Raw genomic sequence first — 26,449 nt, forward strand, 5'->3', positions numbered from 1 at the left:
TAATATAATGACCTCAGGCTGTCCCAAAGCACTTTACAGCCACTTAAATACTTTTGAAGTCCTGTTGTAATGTAGGTAAGATATTTACCCTCCATCGGAGAAGCCTGGTGGGCCTTGTTGTGTCTGCTCAATTTTCAGAGACTGCCACCAGTATATTCATCCACTTTTTACTCGGGTGCCCTTAGTAGCGACATGAACAAAGGAAAAAACACGAGTATAAATTCAACAAACTTTATTAAACAACAATATTATTAACTCTTAAATAAACCCACATAAAATCCAGAGATAATCAAGATTCGGTTATACTACCCGCAGAGATGGTTTGGCTGAACAGCAGCCCTGAGTCTCTCTGGCCCGGGGCTTTTCACAGTAACGTCCTTGCAGTGTTAGTGTAAGCCTACTTGTGACTCTAATAAAGATGATTATTATTAAGGTGGTTCTCACATGCCCTTCCCTCCCTTCCGCGAGGTCTTTCACGTCAGTATTTAAGAGTGTCGGGTCTTGGTCCTTTATGGGGATGAATGAGATCGAGGTCTGTGTCAGTGTGGGCGGCGGGGCCCCCTTTCGACAGTGAGTTGTTTTTAAAAAAATATATATATTTATTAAAGTTTTTTTAACACAATTTTTCTCCCTTACAAACAATAACCCCCCCCCCTCATAACAAAAAAAACGAGAAATCGCGCAGAGCAAGATATATACATGACAGAATGATATATTTACACAGCTTTGTACACTGGCCCTCACCCGTACGTGCCAGTTTCCCCAATCCTTCATGTTATCTCTTGCTCATCCACCCTCCCAGGCAGTCGTCCCCCCGTCCCCCCCCCCCCAAGGTTGCTGCTGCTGCTGACCGACCTTCCTCTAACGCTCCGCGAGATAGTCTAGGAACGGTTGCCACCGCCTGTAGAACCCCTGCGCAGACCCTCTCAAGGCGAACTTAATCCTCTCCAACTTTATGAACCCAGCCATGTCGTTTGTCCAGGCCTCCAGGCTGGGGGGCTTCGCCTCCTTCCACATTAGCAAGATCCTTCGCCGGGCTACTAGGGACGCAAAGGCCAGAATGCCGGCCTCTTTCGCCTCTTGCACTCCTGGTTCGTCCACTGCTCCAAATATTGCTAGCCCCCAGCTTGGCTTGACCCGGACTTTCACCACCTGAGATATTGCTCCCGCCACTCCTCTCCAGAACCCCTCCTGTGCCGGGCATGACCAAAACATATGGACATGGTTCGCCGGGCTCCCTGAGCACCTTCCACATCTGTCCTCTACCCCAAAGAACCTACTCAACCTCGGCCCCGTCAAGTGTGCTCTGTGGACCACCTTAAATTGTATCAGGCTGAGCCTGGCACGCGAGGAGGAGGAATTAACCCTACCTAGGGCATCAGCCCACAGACCTTCCTCGATCTCCTCCCCCAGCTCCTCCTCCCATTTACCCTTCAACTCTTCTACCAGCGCTTCCCCCTCTTCTTTCAACTCCTGGTGTATTTCCGACACCTTGCCCTCCCCGACCCATACACCCGAGATCACCCTATCACCAACGCCCCCAGGCTCGTTCCTTTGCAGGACGCCATCTCCATCCTCTTCCATGCCGCCCCCTCTCCCTCCATAACCCACTTGCGGATCATTGCCACATTTGCTGCCCAGTAGTAGCTCCCCAGGCGCCAACCCTCCTCGGTCCCTACTGCGTTCCAGGAACCCTCTCCTTACTCTCGGGGTCTTATTCGCCCACACAAACCCCATAATACTCCTGCCTACTCTCTTAAAAAAGGCCTTAGTGATCACGATGGGAAGGCACTGAAACACAAACAGAAACCTCGGAAGGACCACCATTTTGACTGACTGCACTCTACCCGCCAGCGAGAGCGGTAACATGTCCCATCTTTTGAAGTCCTCCATTTGCTCCACCAACCTCGTCAGATTCAGTTTATGTAGGGTCCCCCAACTCCTGGCAATCTGGATCCCCAGATACCGAAAGCTCCCCTCCGCCCTCCTCAGCGGTAGGTCTCCTATCCCTCTTTCTTGGTCCCCCGCCTGTAATACAAAGAGCTCACTCTTCCCTACATTGAGCTTATAGCCCGAAAACTCCCCAAACTCCCTTAGAGTCTGCATAACCTCCACCATCCCCTCCATTGGATCTGCCACGTACAGCAACAGGTCATCCGCATATAGCGACACCCGATGCTCTTCTCCCCCTCGGACCACCCTCCTCCATTTATTAGACTCCCTCAATGACATGGCCAATGGTTCGATCGCCATTGCGAACAACAGGGGGGCAGGGGGCACCCCTGACTCGTCCCTCGGTACAGTCGAAAGTACTCCGACCTCCGCCGGTTCGTCACTACACTCGCCATCGGGGCTCTGTAAAGGAGCTTAACCCAATTGATAAACCCTACCCCGAACCCAAACCTACGCAGCACCTCCCAGAGGTACTCCTACTCTACTCGGTCAAAGACCTTCTCCGCGTCCATAGCTGCCACTATCTCCGCCTCTCCCTCCTCCGATGGCATCATTATCACGTTTAAGAGCCGCCGCACATTGGTGTTTAGTTGCCTTTACAAATCCCGTCTGGTCCTCGTGGATTACTCCTGGGACACAGTCCTCAATCCTCGTGGCCAGCACTTTTGCCAGCAACTTTGCATCCACATTGAGGAGCGAGATCGGCCTGTGCGATCCACATTGCAGTGGGTCCTTGTCCCGCTTTAGGATCAAAGAAATTGTCGCTTCCGACATTGTCGCGGCAGGGTCCCCTCCTCTCTTGCCTCATTAAAGGTCCTCACCAGTAGCGGGGCCAACAGGTCTGTGTACTTCCTGTAGAACTCCACCGGAAATCCGTCCGGTCCCGGGGCCTTTCCCGCCTGCATGCTCCCCAAACCCTTGCTCAGCTCCTCCAACCCAATTGGTGCCCCCAAACCAGCCACCTCTTGCTCCTCCACCCTCAGGAATCTCAGCTGATCTAGGAATCATCTCTTCCCCCGCTGGGGGCTGGGATCTGTACAGCCCTTCATAAAAGGCCTTGAATACCTCGTTTATTTTCGTTGCACTCTGTACCGTGGCTCCCCTTCCATCTTTGACTCCCCCTATTTCCCTCGCTGCCATCTCTTACGGAGCTGGTGTGCCAGCATCCGACTAGCCTTTTCCCCATACTCGTAGGTCGCCTCCTGCGCTTTCCTCCACTGTGCCTCCGCCTTCCCTGTGGTCAACAGGTCAAACTCCGTCTGGAGCCGTCGTCTTTCCCCAAGTAATCTTTCCTCCGGGGCCTCTGCGTATCTCCTGTCCACTCTCAAAATCTCCCCCACTAACCTCTCCCTTTCCATACACTCTGTCTTCTCCCTATGAGCCCTAATGGAAATGAGCTCTCCCCTGATCACCGCCTTCAACGCCTCCCATACCACCCCCACCCGCACCTCCCCGTTGTCGTTGGCCTCCAAGTACCTTTCGATACACCCCCTCACCTTCCCACACACCACCTCGTCCGCCAGCTGTCCCACATCCAGCCGCCACAACGGGCGTTGGTCCCTCTCCTCTCCCAGCTCCAGTTCCACCCAGTGCGGGGCGTGGTCCGAAACAGCTATAGCCGAATACTCCGTCCCCTCCACCCTCGGGATGAGCGCCCTACCCAGAACAAAGAAATCTATCCGGGAGTAGGCTTTGTGTACATGGGAGAAGAAAGAAAATTCCCTGGCCTGCGGCCTTGCAAACTGCCATGGGTCCACTCTTCCCCCCCCCCCCCCCCCCCCCCCCCCCCCATCTGACCCATAAACCCCCTAAGTACCTTGGCTGCCGCCGGCCTCTTTCCAGTCCTTGATTTGGAGCGGTCTAGTGCTGGATCCAACACTGTATTGAAGTCCCCTCCCATTATCAGGCCTCCTATCTCCAGGTCCGGAATGCGCCCCAACATGCGCTTCATGAATCCTGCATCATCCCAGTTCGGGGCGTATACGTTTACCAACACCACCCATGTCCCTTGCAGCCCACCGCTCACCATTACATATCGCCCTCCATTGTCCGCTATAATAGTCTTGGCCTCAAATGACACCCGCTTTCCCACCAATATTGCCACCCCTCTATTCTTCGCGTCCAGTCCCGAGTGGAATACCTGTCCTACCCATCCCTTAGCCTGACCTGGTCCGCCACCTTCAGATGTGTCTCTTGGAGCATGGCCATGTCCGCCTTCAGTCCCTTTAAGTGCGCGAACACTCGAGCCCTCTTCACCGGCCCATTCAGGCCCCTCACATTCCACGTTATCAGCCGGATTGGAGGGGCTCTCACCCCCCCCCCTCGCCCCGCCGACTAGCCATCTCCTTTTCTGGGCCAGTCCCGTGTCCACGCCTCCCTCACCCTCCAGTCCCCCAGAGGGGGGACCCCCGTCCCGACCACCTCTTCTGTGTCCCATTCCCTTTCGGCCAGTGCAGCAGCAACCCTTTTTCTCCCCCCCTTCCCCCCCCTCCCCTCCCCCCGCTAGACCCCTGTCTAGCTTTTTTGCTCCCCCCATGTCACTCCCGTAAGTCAGCTGACGCCTGCTGACCTCGGCTTCCCCCGCCGTCCCATTGACCTCCCCGCGTGGGAGTCTCCCAATCCATATGCATTCCTTCGTTCCCCTTCCCGCCTTTCTTCCCGCGCGCGGGAAAATACCCCGCGCTTTCCAAAGCCCGCTCCGCCCCCTCTGGCGCAGCTCCTGTCGCGGCCTTGGCTCTCTCCCCCATCCCATGTAACATTTCCTGCGCGTGATTGACCCCCTATATACAACAACCATCACACATCAAACCCCCAAACATCCCCCCCACCCTCACAAACCCTTAGTTAGAGCCCAACTTTTCGGCTTGTACAAAGGTCCATGCCTCCGGGGTTTCGAAGTAATAGTGTTGGCCCTTGTATGTGACCCACAGTCGCGCTGGCTGCAGCATTCCGAATTTCACTTCTTTCCGGTACAACGCCGCTTTGGCCCGGTTGAAACCCGCTCTCCGCTTTGCAACCTCCGTGCTCCAGTCCGGGTATATTCGGATCTCTGCATTGTCCCACTTACTGCTCCGCTCCTTCTTGGCCCATCTCAGGACCCACTCTCTGTCCGTGAACCGGTGGAACCTCACCACCATCGTCCTTGGCGGCTCATTTGCCTGGGGCTTCTTCGCCAGCACCCGATGTGCCCGGTCCAACTCCAGCGCCCTCGAAGGGGCCTTCGTGCCCATCATCGCCTCGAGCATCGTGCTTGCGTATGCCCCGGCATCAGCCCCCTCCACTCCCTCAGGGAGACCCAGGATTCGCAGATTCTTTCTCCTCGACCTGTTCTCCAGGTCTTCGAGTCTTCCCGCCCACCTCTTGTGTAGCGCCTCGTTCTGCTCCACTCTCACCGCCAGGCCCACAAGCTCGTCCTCGTTCTGACTGACTCTTTTCTGTACCTCCTGGATCTTAGCTTCATGGGCCTTCTGGGTGATCCCGAGTCCTTCAATTGCCGAAAGCATAGGCGCCAACATCTCTTTGCGCATCTCCTCGCGCTGCTCCTCGAAGCAGCGCTTGATGAACTCCTGCAGCTCCCCTTTGTCCCTGGCCGCCGCCATTTTGTTTTCTTTCCCTCGCTTCTCCCGTTGCTCCAGTGCCGCTCCTTTGGCCGTTACACTTCTGGTCCGTTTCATAGAAGTTGGCAGTGTTTGCTTCACCAGTCTGCCCCAAAAAGTCTATGGAAACTCCTGAAAAAGGTCTGAGAGTCGGCTCCAGGCGGGAGCTGCCAAACTCCTCCATGGCCGCCACCAGAAGCCTCGTCCCTGCTTCTTCAATGGACCTGGTAGATCTTTTCACAGTTGTTCCCTCTGCTGCTAGAATTCACCTTTGATAGAGTCAAGCCAGATTGCAGCTTTAAGCTTGCCCTTCCCCCGCCTGCATGCTGGAAGAGGCCCTCGTCTACTGCTGCAGCTAAAGCCAAATCCTTCACTGTTTCTGCCGGGTCTGGTAGCCAAAAGACACAACACTCCTGGGGGACACCGTCAGGGGAATGCTGCAGTCTTCTTCCCACACCGGGAAATGTCAAACAAATGTCGTGGGGGCCCTAAAAGAGCCCAAAAGTCCGTTCCAAGCGGGAGCTGCCGAATATGCGATCTAGCTCTGCATAGCCGCACCCGGAAGTCCCGACAGTGAGTTGTTGAACATCTCCCGCAGATGTGGGGCCAGCGCTGCTGAGAATGTTTTGTAAAAGCCGACCGGGATTCCATCTGGTCCCAGCGCTTTCCCGGGCTGCATGGAGTTGATGTAGTTCATGTTTTCACCCAGCCCTAGTGGTGCTTCCTGCCCTTGTCTCCTGTCCTCCCCTACCAACGGTATTTCCAGTCTGTCGAGGAACTGCTCCATCCCAGAGCCCCCGGAGTGTATAGCCTTTGGTAAATGTTCATAAAGGCCTTGTTGACCTCGTTTGGGTCCGCTACTATCCTACCATTTCTGTCCCTAACTTTCTCAACTGGTGAACCAGCATTCGGCTGGCCTTGTGCGTAAAAGGCAGCTCGAGAGGCTGAATTGCCGACTCCTGCTCCCAGCTCATGTTCTTGTTTAGTCTTTTCAGACCACCTTCATGGGTATGAACACCCCTGTGAAATCTGTCCTGAACCTACTCAATCCCAGCATCTCCATTCTCTGCAGGTAACGAGTAATCCATCATCCCTGAAAACCTGCTTAATATCTCAAACCTTTCCTTTATCTGCAGAGTGGTCCGATTAATGGAATTAACCTCACTTCCACCAAAACAGACACAGAAGAGAAAACGGGTTTCCGTCCGAAAACGACCCAGGTTAAAGGACCTGATTAATGTACCAAAAGCACCTACCCAAAGGTAAGATTGCACAATCATACATCACAGAATGAGGCCATTCCGACCATCGTGACTGTGCTAGCATTTTTGAAATTAGTCCCATTCCTATGCTCATTTCCCAAATCCATGAAAATGTTGTTCTATTCGTGTATTTATTTAATTCCCTTTTGAAAGTTATTATTGAATCTGCTTCCGCCGCCCTTTCAGGCAGCACCTTCCAGATCACAACAACTCGCTGGGTAAAAAATATTCTCGACGGCCACCCCCCACAGGCCACCCTCCCCACAGCCCCCCCCCCCCACCACAGGCCGCCCACCCCCACAGGCCACCCCTCCCACAGGCGCCCTTCCCTTTTGAGAGCTGACTGGTGATGATTTAACCTGAGGAACACCACACCTCAGGCGAGGGGCAAGGTTGAACAGGTGGGGTCTTTGTGAATAACCTCAGCCGGTACGGGTATTGAACCCACACTGCTGGCCTCGCTCTGCATGATGAACCTGCCGTCCAGCCCTCTGTTTGCTATGTTTAGTCAACTCCATTGCCCTGGTTTTTGCGATGACCAAGATGGTGGAAGTTGGACTGGGTGGATTAATGGGGGGTTTGGTTTCCCAATTCTTAAGGGCAGCATAGTAGCATAGTGGTTAGCACACTTGCTTCACAGCTCCAGGGTCCCAGGTTCGATTCCCGGCTTTGGTCACTGTCTGTGCGGAGTCTGCACGTTCTCCCCATGTCTGCGTGGGTTTCCTCCAGGTGCTCCGGTTTCCTCCCACAGTCCAAACGTGCGGGTTAGGTGAATTGGCCATGATAAATTGCCCTTAGTGACCAAAATTGCCCTTAGTATTGGGTGGGGTTACTGGGTTATGTAGATAGGGTGGAGATGTGGGCCTGGGTAGGGTGCTCTTTCCAAGAGCCGGTGCAGACTCGATGGGCCGAATGGCCTTCTGTACTGTAAATTCTATGAATTGTATGATTCAATAATGCAGTGAAACTGAGTGACCATCCTGCGCACAGTCAGAGCCAAGAAGCAGTAATTAACTGGATGTGCAGCCACTAATACTCACACCATCCCCACTGCCTCACCAATACTCCACCCACTGCCTCACCAATACTCACACCATCCCCACTGCCTCACCAATACTCACACCATCCCCACTGCCTCACCAATACTCCACCCACTGCCTCACCAATACTCACACCATCCCCACTGACTCACCAATACTCACACCATCCCCACAGCCTCACCAATACTCACACCCACTGCCTCACCAATACTCACACCATCCCCACTGCCTCACCAATACTCACACCATTGTTATGGGCCAGGGTTTAGAGAACCCCAAAGTGTATCATGGATTTCACCTGACCCACAACTTTTACTAGATTGTGGTGTGGGGAGCACACGGCCCACTCTACAGGTGTGGGACAGCAGAAATGGAAAAGTATTTTTTAAAGCAAAACAATGTTTATTTTACGAACTAAAGTGAACCTTTTTAAAACAGTGAACATCTTAGCGACCATTAATTCAAATACAACCCCCAAAGAATACAACACTAAGTAATCCTTAATAGCTTCCCAAACAACATCCAGCAGACAGAAGAAACACCTTTTAACAGAAGCACATCAGGTTTACATTCACTACTGAGAACATTTATAATTCTGAATTCACCAAATGATCAAGAGATAGTCTTTTCATGGCAGAGAGACCAACAGTAGACCTGCTCTGTCTGGCTTCAGCTCCAACACTGAAAACAAAACTAAAACACACCCTGCAGCAAACAGCAGAAAATGAAAGTAAAAAGCTGACAGCCCACCTCCACCCTCACTCTGACATCACTGATATACACCCATTTCTTAAAGGTACATTTCTTAAGCACCCATTTCTTAAAGGTACTCTCACATGACACCATCCCCACCAACTCACTAATACTCACACAAACCCACTGACTCACTAATACTCACACCCACTGACTCATCAATACTCACACCATCCCCACTGACACACTAATACTCACACCCACTGACACACCAATACTCACACCCACAGATTCACCAATACTCGCACCATCCCCACTGACTCACTAATACTCCCACCCACTGACTCACCAATACTCACACCCACTGACTCACCAATACTCACACCATCCCCACTGACCCACCAATACTCACACCATCCCCACTGACTCACTAATACTCACACCATCCCCACTGACTCACCAATACTCACACCCACCGACTCACTAATACTCACACCATCCCCACTGACTCACCAATACTCACACCATCCCCACTGCATCACCAATGCTCACACCATCCCCACTGACTCACCAATACTCTCACCCACCGACTCACTAATACTCACACCATCCCCACTGACTCACTAATACTCACACCATCCCCACTGACTCACCAATACTCACACCCACTGACTCACCAATACTCACACCCATTGACTCACTAATACACCCACTGACTCACTAATACTCACAACATCCCCACTGACTCACCAATACTCACACCCACTGACTCACTAATACTCACACCACCCCCACTGACTCACCAATACTCACACCCACTGACTCACCAATACTCACACCCATTGACTCACTAATACACCCACTGACTCACCAATACTCACACCCACTGACTCACCAATACTCACACCCATTGACTCACTAATACACCCACTGACTCACTAATACTCACACTATCCCCACTGACTCACCAATACTCACACTATCCCCACTGACTCACCAATATTCACACCCATTGACTCACTAATACACCCAATGACTCACCAATACTCACACCATCCCCACTGACTCACTAATACACCCACTGACTCACTAATACTCACACTATCCCCACTGACTCACTAATACTCACACCCACTGACTCACTAATACTCACACCCACTGACTCATCAATACTCACACCCACTGACTCACTAATACTCACACCCACTGACTCATCAATACTCACACCATCCCCACTGACTCACTAATACACCCACTGACTCACTAATACTCACACCATCGCCACTGACTCACTAATACTCACACCATCGCCACTGACTCACTAATACTCACACCATCCCCACTGACTCACTAATACTCACACCATCGCCACTGACTCACTAATACTCACACCATCCCCACTGACTCACCAATACTCACTCCTGAAATGAAATGAAATAAATCGCTTATTGTCACGAGTAGGCTTCAATGAAGTTACTGTGAAAAGCCCCTAGTCGCCACATTCCAGCGCCTGTTCGGGGAGGCTGGTATGGGAATTGAACCGTGATGCTGGCCTGCCTTGGTCTGCTTTAAAAGCCAGCTATTTAGCCCAGTGTGCTAAACCAGCCACTCCTATGACTCACTATTATGGACACCCACTGACTCACCAATGCTCACACCCACTGACTTACCAACACTCACACCCACTGACTCACCAATACTCACACCCACTGATGTACCAATACTCTCACCCACTGACTCACTAATACTCACTCCTATGACTCACTATTATGCACACCCACTGACTCACCAATACTCACACCCACTGACTCACCAATACTCACACCCACTGACTCACTAATACACCCACTGACTCACTAATACTCACACCCACCGACTCACTAATACTCACACCCTCTCACTCACTAATACTCACACCCACTGACTCACCAATACAGTTTGCACTGAGTGCTGAATTTGGTGCTTTTTGAGTGCGATAGTGAGAGTTTGGTGACCGAGGGAGTATAAGGCTTCATTTTTATCTAAAGTTTAGTCTTTCTTTTATTTAGTTAATGAACTTAAAAGTTGCTGTTTGGTTTGGAAGAAGGTGAATTTTCAATCAGCTTTAAACAGGCTTCTACTTCTCGGCACTTGCAGCTGGAGCTTGTTAATTAGTTAATTGGATTAGGCCAGTTTTTCAGAGGCTAGATTCACAGTATAAAAGTGATCCCCTGCAGTGCAGACTTTGTTTGCACTGAGTGCTGAATTTGGTGCTTTTTGAGTGCGATAGTGAGAGTTTGGTGACCGAGGGAGTGCCGAATTTGGTGCTTTTTGAGTGCGATAGTGAGAGTTTGGTGACCGAGGGAGTGCTGAATTTGGTGCTTTTTGAGTGCGATAGTGAGAGTTTGGTGACCGAGGGAGTTAGGTGAGGAGGGAGTAAGGTGCTCCTTTCATTTGTTTCCGACATTTCCGCAAAGAGTGCAAAGAGAGCCAGGTGTTTACAGGAAGTGTAGCTGACTGGGAGCAGAGTCGGAGGCCGGAGATCTAGTTAGTCCACACAGCAGCTATATTCTTTAAGGTAAGAGGGGATGGAGGCTAGGCCAGTTACATGCTCCTCCTGTAGGATGTGGGTGGTGAGGGATACCACCGGTGTCCCCACTGACTATACCTGCGGGAAGTGCACCCAACTTCAGCTCCTCAAAGACCGTGTTAGGGAACTGGAGCTGAAGCTGGATGAACTTCGGATCATCCGGGAGGCAGAGGGGGTGATTGAGAAGAGTTACAGGGAGGTAACCACACCCAAGGTACAGGACAAGAATAGCTGGGTTACAGTCAGGGGGAAAAAAACAAACAGGCAGACAGTGCAGGGATCCCTCGTGGCCGTTCCCCTTCAAAACAAGTATACCGTTTTGGATGCTGTTGGGGGGGATGACCTACCGGGGGAAGGCCCTAGCGGCCAGGTCTCTGGCACTGAGTCTGGCTCTGGGGCTCAGAAGGGAAGGGGGGAGAATAGAAAAGCAATAGTTGTAGGAGATTCAATGGTTAGGGGAATAGATAGGAGATTCTGTGGTCGCGAGCGAGACTCCCGGAAGGTATGTTGCCTCCCGGGTGCCAGGGCCAGGGATGTCTCGGATCGTGTCTTCAGGATCCTTAAGGGGGAGGGGGAGCAGCCAGAAGTCGTGGTGCACATTGGTACCAACGACATAGGTAGGAAAAGGGGTGTGGAGGTAATAAACAAGTTTAGGGAGTTAGGCTGGAAGTTGAAAGTCAGGACAGACAGAGTTGTTATCTCTGGTTTGTTGCCGGTGCCACGTGATAGTGAGGCTAGGAATAGGGAGAGAGTGCAGTTGAACACGTGGCTGCAGGAATGGTGTAGGAGGGAGGGCTTCAGGTATTTGGATAATTGGAGCGCATTCTGGGGAAGGTGGGACCTGTACAAGCAGGACGGGTTGCATCTGAACCAGAGGGGCACCAATATCCTGGGAGGGAGGTTTGCTAGTACTCTTCGGGAGGGTTTAAACTAATTTGGCAGGGGAATGGGAACCGGATTTGTAGTCCAGCAACTAAGGTAGCCGATATTCAGGACGCCAAAGCATGTAATGAGGCAGTGGGGAAGGGAACACTGACAAAGGAGAGTATTTGCAGGCACGGAAATGGGTTGAAGTGTGTATACTTCAACGCAAGAAGCATCAGGAATAAGGTGGGTGAACTTAAGGCATGGATCGGTACTTGGGACTACGATGTGGTGGCCATCACGGAAACTTGGATAGAAGAGGGGCAGAAATGGTTGTTGGAGGTCCCTGGTTATAGATGTTTCAATAAGATTAGGAAGGGTGGTAAAAGAGGTGGGGGGGGTGGCATTGTTAATTAGAGATAGTATAACAGCTGCAGAAAGGCAGTTCGAGGAGTATCACCCTATTGAGGTAGTATGGGTTGAAGTCAGAAATAGGAAAGGAGCAGTCACCTTGTTAGGAGTTTTCTATAGGCCCCCCAATAGTAGCAGAGATGTGGAGGAACAGATTGGGAAACAGATTTTGGAAAGGTGCAGAAGTCATAGGGTGGTAGTCATGGGCGACTTTAACTTCCCAAATATTGAGTGGAAACTCTTTAGATCAAATAGTTTGGATGGGGTGGTGTTTGTGCAGTGTGTCCAGGAAGCTTTTCTAACACAGTATGGAGATTGTCCAACCAGAGGAGGGGCAATATTGGATTTAGTACTGGGTAATGAACCAGGGCAAGTGATAGATTTGTTAGTGGGGGAGCATTTTGGAGATAGTGACCACAATTCTGTGACTTTCACTTTAGTAATGGAGAGGGATAGGTACGTGCAACAGGGCAAGGTTTACAATTGGGGGAAGGGTAAATACGATGTTGTCAGACAAGAATTGAAGTGCATAAGTTGGGAACATAGGCTGGCAGGGAAGGACACAAGTGAAATGTGGAACTTGTTCAAGGAACAGGTGCTACGTGTCCTTGATATGTATGTCCCTGTCAGGCAGGGAAGAGATGGTCGAGTGAGGGAACCATGGTTGACAAGAGAGGTTGAATGTCTTGTTAAGAGGAAAAAGGTGACTTATGTAAGGCTGAGGAAACAGGGTTCAGACAGGGCATTGGAGGGATACAAGATAGCCAGGAGGGAACTGAAGAAAGGGATTAGGAGAGCTAAGAGAGGGCATGAACAATCTTTGGCGGGTAGGATCAAGGAAAACCCCAAGGCCTTTTACACATATGTGAGAAATATGAGAATGACTAGAGCGAGGGTAGGTCCGATCAAGGACAGTAGCGGGAGATTGTGTATTGAGTCTGAAGAGATAGGCGAGGTCTTGAATGAGTACTTTTCTTCTGTATTTACAAATGAGAGGGGCGATATTGTTGGAGAGGACAGTGTGAAACAGATTGGTAAGCTCGAGGAAATACTTGTTAGGAAGGAAGATGTGTTGGGCATTTTGAAAAACTTGAGGATAGACAAGTCCCCCGGGCCTGACGGGTTATATCCAAGGATTCTATGGGAAGCAAGAGATGAAATTGCAGAGCCGTTGGCAATTATCTTTTCGTCCTCACTGTCAACAGGGGTGGTACCAGGGGATTGGAGAGTGGCGAATGTCGTGCCCCTGTTCAAAAAAGGAACTAGGGATAACTCTGGGAATTACAGGCCAGTTAGTCTTACTTCGGTGGTGGGCAAAGTAATGGAAAGGGTACTGAAGGATAGGATTTCTGAGCATCTGGAAAGACACTGCTTGATTAGGGATAGTCAGCACGGATTTGTGAGGGGTAGGTCTTGCCTTACAAATCTTATTGAATTCTTTGAGGAGGTGACCAAGCATGTGGATGAAGGTAAAGCAGTGGATGTAGTGTACATGGATTTTAGTAAGGCATTTGATAAAGTTCCCCATGGTAGGCTTCTGCACAAAGTAAGGAGGCATGGGATAGTGGGAAATTTGGCCAGTTGGATAACGAACTGGCTAACCGATAGAAGTCAGAGAGTGGTGGTGGATGGCAAATATTCAGCCTGGATCCCAGTTACCAGTGGTGTACCGCAGGGATCAGTTCTGGGTCCTCTGCTGTTTGTGATTTTCATTAATGACTTGGATGAGGGAGTTGAAGGGTGGGTCAGTAAATTTGAAGACGATACGAAGATTGGTGGAGTTGTGGATAGTAAGGAGGGCTGTTGTCGGCTGCAAAGAGACATAGATAGGATGCAGAGCTGGGCTGAGAAGTGGCAGATGGAGTTTAACCCTGAAAAGTGTGAGGTTGTCCATTTTGGAAGGACAAATATGAATGCGGAATACAGGGTTAACGGTAGAGTTCTTGGCATTGTGGAGGAGCAGAGAGACCTTGGGGTCTATGTTCATACATCTTTGAAAGTTGCCACTCAAGTGGATAGAGCTGTGAAGAAGGCCTATGGTGTGCTCGCGTTCATTAACAGAGGGATTGAATTTAAGAGCAGTGAGGTGATGATGCAGCTGTACAAAACTTTGGTAAGGCCACATTTGGAGTACTGTGTACAGTTCTGGTCGCCTCATTTTAGGAATGATGTGGAAGCTCTGGAAAAGGTGCAAAGAATATTTACCAGGATGTTACCTGGAATGGAGAGTAGGTCTTACGAGGAAAGGTTGAGGGTGCTAGGCCTTTTCTCATTAGAGCGGAGAAGGATGAGGGGCGACTTGATAGAGGTTTATAAGATGATCAGGGGAATAGATAGAGTAGACAGTCAGAGACTTTTTCCCCAGGTGGAACACACCATTACAAGGGGACATAAATTTAAGGTGAAAGGTGGAAGATATAGGAGGGATATCAGAGGTAGGTTCTTTACCCAGAGAGTAGTGGGGGCATGGAATGCACTGCCTGTGGAAGTAGTTGAGTCGGAAACATTAGTGACCTTCAAGCAGCTGTTGGATAGGTACATGGATTACGGGAAAATTATATAGTGTAGATTTATTTGTTCTTAAGGGCAGCACGGTAGCATTGTGGATAGCACAATTGCTTCACAGATCCATGGTCCCAGGTTCGATTTCGGCTTGGGTCATTGTCTGTGCGGAGTCTGCACGTCCTCCCCGTGTCTGCGTGGGTTTCCTCCGGGTGCTCCGGTTTCCTCCCACAGTCCAAAGATGTGCGGGTTAGGTGAATTGGCCAATGATAAATTGCCCTTAATGTCCAAATTGCCCTTGGTGTTGGGTGGAGGTGTTGAGTTTGGGTAGGGTGCTCTTTCCAAGAGCTGGTGCAGACTCAGGGTGCCGAATGGCCTCCTTCTGCACTGTAGATTCAATGATAATCTGTGATTAATCTAGGACAAAGGTTCGGCACAACATCGTGGGCCGAAGGGCCTGTTCTGTGCTGTATTTTCTATGTTCTATGTACTCACACCATCCCCATTGACTCACTAATACTCACACCCACTGACTCACTAATACTCACACCCACTGATTCACCAATACTCACACCCACTGACTCACTAATACTCACACCCACTGACTCACTAATACTCACACCCACTGATTCACCAATACTCACACCCACTGACTCACTGATAGTCACACCCACTGACTCACTGATAGTCACACCCACTGACTCACCAATACTCTCACCATCCCCACTGACTCACCAATACCCACACCCGCTGACTCACCAATATTCACACCCACTGACTCACTAATACTCACACCATCCCCACTGACTCACTAATACTCACACCCACTGACTCACCAATACTCTCACCATCCCCACTGACACACCAATACTCACACCATCCCCACTGCCTCACCAATACTCACACCCACAGACTCACTAATACTCACACCATCTCCACTGACTCACTAATACTCACACCCACTGACTCACCAATACTCACACCATCCCCACTGACTCACTAATACTCACCTTCCCAACTGACTCACTAATACACACACCCACTGACTCACCAATACCCACACCCACTGACTCACCAATACTCACACCCACTGACTCACCAGTACTCGCACCATCCCCACTTACTCACTAATACTCACACCCACTGACTCACCAATACTCACACCCACTGACTCACCAATACTCACACCCACTGATTCACCAATACTCACACCCACTGACTCACCAATACTCACACCCACTGACTCACTCATACTCTCACCATCCCCACTGACTCACTAATACTCACACCCACTGACTCACTGATGCTCTCAGCCACTGACTCACCAATACTCACACTATCCCCATTGACTCACTAATACTCACCACCCCCACTGACTCACCGATACTCACACCCACTGACTCACTAATACTCACTCCCACTGACTCACTAATACTCACACCCACTGACTCACTAATACTCACACCCACCGACTCACTAATACTCACACCCACTCACTCACTAATACTCACACTATCCCACTGACTCACTAATACTCACACCCACTGACTCACCAATACTCACACCCACTGATTCACTAATACTCACACCCACCGACTCACTAATACTCACACCCACTGACCAATACTCACACCCACTGACTCACTAATACTCACTCCCACTGACTCACTAATACTCACACCCACTGACTCACTAATACTCACACCCACTGACTCACTAATACTCACACCACTGACTCACTAATACTCACACCCACTCACTCAATAATACTCACACCCACTCACTCACTAATACTCACACTATCCCCACTGACTCACTGATACTCACACCATCCCCACTGACTCACCAATACTCACACTATCCCCACTGACGCACTAATACTCACACCGCCCCCACTGACTCACTAATACTCACCATCCCCACTGACTCACTAATACACCCACTGGCTCACCAATACTCACACCCACTGACTCACTAATACTCACCATCCCTACTAACTCACCAATACTCACACCCACTGACTCACCAATACTCACACCATCCCCACTGACTCACTAATACTCACACCCACTGACTCACTAATACTCACACCCACTGACTCACTAATACTCACACCCACTGACTCACTAATACTCACACCATCCCCACTGACTCACTAATACTCACAACCACTGACTCACCAATACTCACACCCACTGACTCACTAATACTCTCACCATCCCCACTGACTCACTAATACTCACACCCACTGACTCACCAATACTCACACCCACTGACTCACTAATACTCACACCCACTGACTCACCAATACTCACACCCACTGACTCACCAATACTCACACCCACTGACTCATCAATACTCACACTATCCCCACTGACTCACCAATACCCACACCCACTGACTCACCAATACTCACACCCACTGACTCACCAATACTCACACCCACTGACTCACCAATACTCACACCCACTGACTCATCAATACTCACACGATCCCCACTGACTCACCAATACTCACACCCACTGACTCACCAATACTCACACCCACTGACTCACCAATACTCACACCCACTGACTCACTGATACTCACACCATCCCCACTGACTCACTAATACTCACACCTACTGACTCACTGATACTCACGCCCACGGACTCACCAATACTCACACCCACTGACTCACCAATGCTCACACCCACTGACTCACCAATACTCACACCCACTGACTCACCAATACTCACACCCATTGACTCACCAATACTCACACCCACTGACTCATCAATACTCACACCATCCCCACTGACTCACTAATACTCACACCATCCCCACTAATCCCATACAGCTACCTAAATTTTGAAAAAGGCCGTTCGCAGTGACACCATGAGACGCTGCGTACCATGTTAAAGAAACTGACTCTCTCAGTTATTTGGAGCTGTTGTTTGCGGAATCTCATCTATGAAGGGTGGCACAGTGGTTAGCACTGCTGCCTCACATCGCATGGGGCCACGGGTGACTGTGTGGAGTCTGCATGTTCTCCCCGTGATTGTGCGGGTTTCCTCTGTGTGCTCCAGTCTCATCCCACCTTGTATAAATTCACTGCTCCAGCGTCTGCTGCTGTCCAGGAAGAGAATTCCAAAGACTAACAGCCCTCTGGAGAGTAGCAGCTGTCCTTCTCCTTCATCTGCAATGAGCAATCCCTTATTTTGATATTCTGCCGCTAAGTTCTAGATTCTCCCATGGGGAGAAACATCTCAGCAATTCCAGAGAGTGCCATGTTTCACTCAGACCATCACTCATTCCTCAAAACTGAAGAAATGAAACCGTACCAACGGCTGAGTGTAAAATCCTCCGTGTTTTAGTGAGCAAAGGCTGTCAATGGTTTCCACTCCAGGCTGATTTTGCATCTTCCTGTGCCTTAGCTCACATCCTGCATTGCCACCTTCTGAAGTCTTTGACCAGCCGCAGCCTCACGGTCCAAAGAAAATTGAATTCCACATCTCTGTCGACGTTAGCAGCTTGTTGGAGGGAGGAGAACAGCGACCAGGTAGGATTTTGTGAACTCAGCACGTACTCCTGTTGTGGGCTGTTCAAATCCTTTCCCAGTTACAAAATGAAAAAAAGCGTCGGCTGTGTCTGCCTTTGACACTCTGATGGTGAATCCCTCATTCAGAATTTTGTCACGTCTAAGCACTCAGTAGAATGACTGACTGGAAGCATCAATTCTCATCAAGAGATTTGTGGAGTGTTCTGTGGTACAACTCGAGAGAGTCAGGCAGTGAAGAATAGAACACTGGAGCCTATATATATTATAATAAGCTTTTCTTTCCGAGACAGGTGGAATGTCATACAGTGACAGAAGCTCCTCTTTCATTTGTACACACACATTATATATGACCACCGGTGACTCTCCAATACAATTAATACCTCATTGATATCCAGTTAACAGTTGATTTAAATGTAATCTGCCTTTTAGGTTAGTGTGAATTATGAAAGGAAGGATTGGCTCCCGCTCCAGCAACATTTCAATTAAATTTTCATCCTTCCGTGATCTCGCCCCCTCCCTATCTCTTCGACACCCTCCAGCCCTATACCCTTCGAGATCTCTGCTTTCTGCATTCTGCATTAACAAAGAAAAGTACAGCACAGGAACAGGCCCTTCGGCCCTCCAAGCCCGTGCCGACCATGCTGCCCGTCTAAACTAAAATCTCTGCACTTCCGGAGTCTGTATCCCTCTATTCCCATCCTATTCATGTATTTGTCAAGCTGCCCCTTAAATGTCACTATTGTCCCTGCTTCCACCACCTCCTCCGGTAGCGAGTTCCAGGCACCCACTACCCTCTGTGTAAAAAACTTGCCTCGTACATCTACTCTAAACCTTGCCCCTTGCACCTTAAACCTATGCTCCTCTACCCTGGGAAAAAGCCTCTGACTGTCCACTCTGTCGATGCCCCTCATAATTTTGTAGATCTCTATCAGGTCGTCCCTCAACCTCCGTTGTTCCAGTGAGAACAAACCGAGTTTATTCAACCGCTCCTCATAGCTAATGCCCTCCATACCAGGCAACATCCTGGTAAATCTCTTCTGCACCCTCTCTAAAGCCTCCACATCCTTCTGGTAGTGTGGCGACCAGAATTGAACACTATACTCCAAGTGTGGCCTGGCCTAACTAAGGTTCTATACAGCTGCAACATGACTTGCCAATTTTTGTACTCAATGCCCCGGCCAATGAAGGCAAGCATGCCATCTGCCTTCTTGACTACCTTCTCCACCCGTGTTGCCCCTTTCAGTGACCTGTGGACCTGTACACCTAGATCTCTCTGACTGTCAATACTCTTGAGGGTTCTACCATTCACTGTATATTCCCTACCTGCATTCGACCTTCCAAAATGCATTACCTCACATTAACCAGGGGCTGGTTTAGCACAGGGCTAAATAGCTGGCTTTTAAAGCAGGCCAGCAGCACGGTTCAATCCCCGTACCAGCCTCCCCGAACAGGCGCCGGAATGTGGCGACGAGGGGCTTTTCACAGTAACTTCATTTGAAGCCTACTTGTGACAATAAGCGATTTTCATTTCATTTCTTCCAATTCTGCTCTCTTGCCCACGCTCGATTTAAATCGTTCAGTACCTTCAGCTCCCAAGGTATGGAATTCACTCTGTAAATCACTCCAGATCTCCACTCTGAAACAAATACCCCTTAAAATACACGTTGTTAACCAAGCTTTTGGTAAACTGCCCCAATAGGTCCTTGTGTTGCTCAGGATATAATGTACAGTCTTGTTAAGCACCTTGGAGTTTTTCACTATTAAAGCAATGCAGGATGTTGTGCAGTTAGTTACAAGTCCATTCACATTCTAGATGGAAGATACTGTAAATAAATTAGTGGCTCCAACATCAGGTCATTGATGGCAATTTGTGTGGGGGTGTTGAACACTTTTTACCTGATATCTGTTTACAGAACCGGACGCGAATTCTGAACCGTTGAACTCCGGATTTGGAAAAATCCAGCCTGTTCCTGTCTGTTCTAAAAGTGAAAGTGAGGAGGAGGCGGAGGAAGCGATTCCCGCCGAGTTCGTTTCCAAGAAACAGTTGGCAAAGGGTCGATTCACCAGAGAGGGTAAGTGTGGGGGACAGAATCCCAGTGTGAGGAGTGGTGAATGTGAGGGACAGTGAGTGTGAGGGACAAAATCCCAGGGTGAGAGGGGGTGAGTGTGAGGGGGCGGTGAGTGTGAGGGGGCGGTGAGTGTGAGGGGGCGGTGAGTGTGAGGGGGCGGTGAGTGTGAGGGGGCGGTGAGTGTGAGGGGGCGGTGAGTGTGAGGGGGCGGTGAGTGTGAGGGGGCGGTGAGTGTGAGGGGGGGGTGAGTGTGAGGGGGGGGTGAGTGTGAGGGGGGTGAGTGTGAGGGGGGTGAGTGTGAGGGGGGTGAGTGTGAGGGGGGGTGAGTGTGAGGGGGGTGAGTGTGAGGGGGGGGTGAGTGTGAGGGCGGGTGAGTGTGAGGGGGGGTGAGTGTGAGGGGGGGTGAGTGAGGGGGGGGTGAGTGTGAGGGGGAGGTGAGTGTGAGGGGGGGTGAGTGTGAGGGGGGGTGAGTGTGAGGGGGGGGTGAGTGTGAGGGGGGGGTGAGTGTGAGGGGGGGGTGAGTGTGAGGGGGGGGTGAGTGTGAGGGGGGGGTGAGTGTGAGGGGGGGGGGTGAGTGTGAGGGGGGGGTGAGTGTGAGGGGGGGGGTGAGTGTGAGGGGGGGGTGAGTGTGAGGGGGGGGTGAGTGTGAGGGGGGGGTGAGTGTGAGGGGGGGGTGAGTGTGAGGGGGGTGAGTGTGAGGGGGGTGAGTGTGAGGGGGGGTGAGCCAGGGCGGCGCGAGGGACGGCGCGCCAGGACGATTTGGGGGACAGTGTGAGGGCCAGGGCGGTGTGAGGGACAGTGTGCCGGGGCGGTGTGAGGCACAGTGCGCCAGGGCGGTGTGAGGGACAGTGTGCCAGTGCGGTGTGAGGGACAGTGCGCCAGGGCAGTGTGAGGGACAGTGTGCCGGGGCGGTGTGAGGGACAGTGCGCCAGGGCGGTGTGAGGCACAGTGAGCCAGGGCGGTGTGAGGGACAGTGTGCCAGGGCGGTGTGAGGGACAGTGCGCCAGGGCGGTGTGAGGGACAGTGTGCCAGGGCAGTGTGAGGGACAGTGTGCCAGGGAGGTGTGTGGGAGACAGTGTGAGGGACAGTGCGCCAGGGCAGTGTGAGGGACAGTGTGCCAGGGCGGTGTGAGGGACAGTGCGCCAGGGCTGTGTGAGGCACAGTGTGCCAGGGCGGTGTGAGGCACAGTGCGCCAGGGCGGTGTGAGGCACAGTGCGCCAGGGCGGTGTGAGGGACAGTGCGCCAGGGCTGTGTGAGGCACAGTGTGCCAGGGCGGTGTGAGGCACAGTGCGCCAGGGCGGTGTGAGGCACAGTGCGCCAGGGCGGTGTGAGGGACAGTGCGCCAGGGCGGTGTGAGGGACAGTGCGCCAGGGCGGTGTGAGGGACAGTGCGCCAGGGCGGTGTGAGGGACAGTGCGCCAGGGCGGTGTGAGGGACAGTGTGCCAGGGCGGTGTGAGGGACAGTGGGCCAGGGCGGTGTGAGGGACAGTGCGCCAGGGCTGTGTGAGGGACAGTGCGCCAGGGCGGTGTGAGGGACAGTGCGCCAGGGCGGTGTGAGGGACAGTGTGCCAGGGCGGTGTGAGGGACAGTGTGCCAGGGCGGTGTGAGGGACAGTGCGCCAGGGCTGTGTGAGGGACAGTGCGCCAGGGCAGTGTGTGGGAGACAGTGTGAGGGACAGTGTGCCAGGGCGGTGTGTGCCAGGGCAGTGTGAGGGACTGTGTGCCAGGGCGGTGTGTGGGAGACAGTGTGAGGGACAGTGTGCCAGGGCGGTGTGAGGGACAGTGTGCCGGGGCGGTGTGTGGGAGACAGTGTGAGGGACAGTGCGCCAGGGCAGTGTGAGGGACAGTGTGCCAGGGCGGTGTGAGGGACAGTGCGCCAGGGCGGTGTGAGGGACAGTGCGCCAGGGCAGTGTGAGGGACAGTGCGCCAGGGCGGTGTGAGGGACAGTGTGCCGGGGCGGTGTGTGGGAGACAGTGTGAGGGACAGTGCGCCAGGGCAGTGTGAGGGACAGTGTGCCAGGGCGGTGTGAGGGACAGTGCGCCAGGGCGGTGTGAGGGACAGTGCGCCAGGGTGGTGTGAGGGACAGTGCGCCAGGGCGGTGTGTGGGAGACAGTGTGAGGGACAGTGCGCCAGGGCGGTGTGAGGGACAGTGCGCCAGGGCAGTGTGAGGGACAGTGCGCCAGGGTGGTGTGAGGGACAGTGCGCCAGGGCGGTGTGTGGGAGACAGTGTGAGGGACAGTGTGCCAGGGCGGTGTGAGGGACAGTGTGCCAGGGCGGTGTGAGGGACAGTGTGCCAGGGCGGTGTGAGGGACAGTGCGCCAGGGCTGTGTGAGGGACAGTGCGCCAGGGCGGTGTGAGGGACAGTGCGCCAGGGCGGTGTGAGGGACAGTGTGCCAGGGCGGTGTGAGGGACAGTGTGCCAGGGCGGTGTGAGGGACAGTGCGCCAGGGCTGTGTGAGGGACAGTGCGCCAGGGCAGTGTGTGGGAGACAGTGTGAGGGACAGTGTGCCAGGGCGGTGTGTGCCAGGGCAGTGTGAGGGACTGTGTGCCAGGGCGGTGTGTGGGAGACAGTGTGAGGGACAGTGTGCCAGGGTGGTGTGAGGGAGAGTGCGCCAGGGTGGTGTGAGGGACAGTGTGCCGGGGCGGTGTGTGGGAGACAGTGTGAGGGACAGTGCGCCAGGGCAGTGTGAGGGACAGTGTGCCAGGGCGGTGTGAGGGACAGTGCGCCAGGGCGGTGTGAGGGACAGTGCGCCAGGGCAGTGTGAGGGACAGTGCGCCAGGGTGGTGTGAGGGACAGTGCGCCAGGGCGGTGTGTGGGAGACAGTGTGAGGGACAGTGTGCCAGGGCGGTGTGTGGGAGACAGTGTGAGGGACAGTGCGCCAGGGCAGTGTGAGGGACAGTGCGCCAGGGCAGTGTGAGGGACAGTGCGCCAGGGTGGTGTGAGGGACAGTGCGCCAGGGCGGTGTGTGGGAGACAGTGTGAGGGACAGTGCGCCAGGGCAGTGTGAGGGACAGTGCGCCAGGGCGGTGTGAGGGACAGTGCGCCAGGGCGGTGTGAGGGACAGTGCGCCAGGGCGGTGTGAGGGACAGTGCGCCAGGGCGGTGTGAGGGACAGTGTGCCAGGGTGGTGTGAGGGACAGTGTGCCGGGGCGGTGTGTGGGAGACAGTGTGAGGGACAGTGCGCCAGGGCAGTGTGAGGGACAGTGCGCCAGGGCGGTGTGAGGGACAGTGCGCCAGGGCGGTGTGAGGGACAGTGCGCCAGGGCGGTGTGAGGGACAGTGCGCCAGGGCGGTGTGAGGGACAGTGCGCCAGGGCGGTGTGTGGGAGACAGTGTGAGGGACAGTGTGCCGGGGCGGTGTGTGCCAGGGCAGTGTGAGGGACAGTGCGCCAGGGCAGTGTGAGGGACAGTGCGCCAGGGCGGTGTGAGGGACAGTGCGCCAGGGCGGTGTGAGGCACAGTGCGCCAGGGCGGTGTGAGGGACAGTGCGCCAGGGCGGTGTGTGGGAGACAGTGTGAGGGACAGTGTGCCGGGGCGGTGTGTGCCAGGGCAGTGTGAGGGACAGTGCGCCAGGGCGGTGTGAGGGACAGTGCGCCAGGGCGGTGTGAGGGACAGTGCGCCAGGGCGGTGTGAGGCACAGTGCGCCAGGGCGGTGTGAGGGACAGTGCGCCAGGGCGGTGTGTGGGAGACAGTGTGAGGGACAGTGTGCCGGGGCGGTGTGTGCCAGGGCGGTGTGAGGCACAGTGCGCCAGGGCGGTGTGAGGGACAGTGCGCCAGGGCGGTGTGAGGGACAGTGCGCCAGGGCGGTGTGAGGGACAGTGCGCCAGGGCGGTGTGAGGGACAGTGCGCCAGGGCGGTGTGAGGGACAGTGCGCCAGGGCAGTGTGAGGGACAGTGCGCCAGGGCGGTGTGAGGAACAGTGCGCCAGGGCAGTGTGAGGAACAGTGCGCCAGGGCAGTGTGAGGGACAGTGCGCCAGGGCAGTGTGAGGGACAGTGCGCCAGGTCTGTGTGAGGGGCAGTGTGAGGGACAGTGCGCCAGGGCGGTGTGCGGGACAGTGCGCCAGGGCGGTGTGAGGGGCAGTGTGAGGGACAGTGCGCCAGGGCGGTGTGCGGGACAGTGCGCCAGGGCTGTGTGAGGGACAGTGCGCCAGGGCGGTGTGCGGGACAGTGCGGCAGGGCGGTGTGAGGGACAGTGTGAGGGACAGTGCGCCAGGGCGGTGTGAGGGACAGTGCGCCAGGGCGGTGTGAGGGACAGTGTGAGGGACTGTGTGCCAGGGCGGTGTGAGGGACAGTGCGTCAGGGCGGTGTGAGGGACAGTGCGCCAGGGCAGTGTGAGGGACAGTGCGCCAGGGCGGTGTGAGGGACAGTGCGCCAGGGCGGTGTGAGGGACAGTGCGCCAGGGCAGTGTGAGGGACAGTGCGCCAGGGCGGTGTGCGGGACAGGGCGGTGTGAGGGACAGTGCGCCAGGGCGGTGTGAGGGACAGTGCGCCAGGGCGGTGTGCGGGACAGTGAGCCAGGGCGGTGTGAGGGACAGTGTGAGGGACAGTGCGCCAGGGCGGTGTGCGGGACAGGGCGGTGTGAGGGACAGTGTGAGGGACAGTGCGCCAGGGCGGTGTGAAGGACAGTGCGCCAGGGCGGTGTGAGGGACAGTGTGAGGGACAGTGCGCCAGGGCGGTGTGAGGGACAGTGTGAGGGACAGTGCGCCAGGGCGGTGTGCGGGACAGTGAGCCAGGGCTGTGTGAGGGACAGTGCGCCAGGGCGGTGTGAGGGACAGTGCGCCAGGGCGGTGTGAGGGACAGTGCGCCAGGGCGGTGTGCGGGACAGTGCGCCAGGGCTGTGTGAGGGACAGTGCGCCAGGGCGGTGTGAGGGACAGTGCGCCAGGGCGGTGTGCGGGACAGTGAGCCAGGGCGGTGTGAGGGACAGTGTGAGGGACAGTGCGCCAGGGCGGTGTGAGGGACAGTGTGAGGGACAGTGCGCCAGGGCGGTGTGAGGGACAGTGTGAGGGACAGTGCGCCAGGGCGGTGTGCGGGACAGTGCGCCAGGGCGGTGTGAGGGACAGTGCGCCAGGGCGGTGTGCGGGACAGTGAGCCAGGGCGGTGTGCGGGACAGTGCGCCAGGGCGGTGTGAGGGACAGTGTGAGGGACAGTGCGCCAGGGCGGTGTGCGGGACAGTGCGCCAGGGCGGTGTGAGGGGCAGTGTGAGGGACAGTGCGCCAGGGCGGTGTGAGGGACAGTGCGCAGGGCGGTGTGAGGGACAGTGCGCCAGGGCGGTGTGAGGGACAGTGCGCCAGGGCAGTGTGAGGGACAGTGCGCCAGGGCGGTGTGCGGGACAGTGCGCCAGGGCGGTGTGCGGGACAGTGTGAGGGACAGTGCGCCAGGGCGGTGTGAGGGACAGTGCGCCAGGGCAGTGTGAGGGACAGTGCGCCAGGGCGGTGTGAGGGACAGTGTGCCGGGGCGGTGTGTGGGAGACAGTGTGAGGGACAGTGCGCCAGGGCAGTGTGAGGGACAGTGCGCCAGGGCGGTGTGAGGGACAGTGCGCCAGGGCAGTGTGAGGGACAGTGCGCCAGGCAGTGTGAGGGACAGTGTGCCAGGGCAGTGTGAGGGACAGTGCGCCAGGGTGGTGTGAGGGACAGTGCGCCAGGGCGGTGTGTGGGAGACAGTGTGAGGGACAGTGTGCCAGGGTGGTGTGAGGGACAGTGCGCCAGGGTGGTGTGAGGGACAGTGTGCCGGGGCGGTGTGTGGGAGACAGTGTGAGGGACAGTGCGCCAGGGCAGTGTGAGGGACAGTGCGCCAGGGCGGTGTGAGGGACAGTGCGCCAGGGCGGTGTGAGGGACAGTGCGCCAGGGCGGTTTGAGGGACAGTGCGCCAGGGCGGTGTGAGGCACAGTGCGCCAGGGCGGTGTGAGGGACAGTGCGCCAGGGCGGTGTGAGGGACAGTGCGCCAGGGCGGTGTGAGG

The 26,449-nt window shown here is 54.3% G+C and overlaps 1 protein-coding gene across 4 annotated transcripts in view; it reads left to right on the forward strand.

Annotated features, from left to right (window-relative positions):
• Positions 1 to 26,449, forward strand: part of rnpc3 (RNA-binding region (RNP1, RRM) containing 3) — a 120,394-nt gene that overhangs the window by 68,689 nt on the left and 25,256 nt on the right. For all 4 annotated transcript variants that reach the window (XM_072510291.1, XM_072510287.1, XM_072510289.1 and 1 more), the window contains 3 exons: positions 6,686 to 6,811; positions 18,307 to 18,431; positions 20,345 to 20,503. In XM_072510291.1, coding sequence (XP_072366392.1) covers positions 6,686 to 6,811; positions 18,307 to 18,431; positions 20,345 to 20,503 — 410 coding nt within the window. The remainder of the gene's footprint in view (positions 1 to 6,685; positions 6,812 to 18,306; positions 18,432 to 20,344; positions 20,504 to 26,449) is intronic.

This window comes from Scyliorhinus torazame, chromosome 7 (assembly GCF_047496885.1).
Source record: "Scyliorhinus torazame isolate Kashiwa2021f chromosome 7, sScyTor2.1, whole genome shotgun sequence".
In the NCBI taxonomy this organism is placed as follows: domain Eukaryota; kingdom Metazoa; phylum Chordata; class Chondrichthyes; order Carcharhiniformes; family Scyliorhinidae; genus Scyliorhinus; species Scyliorhinus torazame.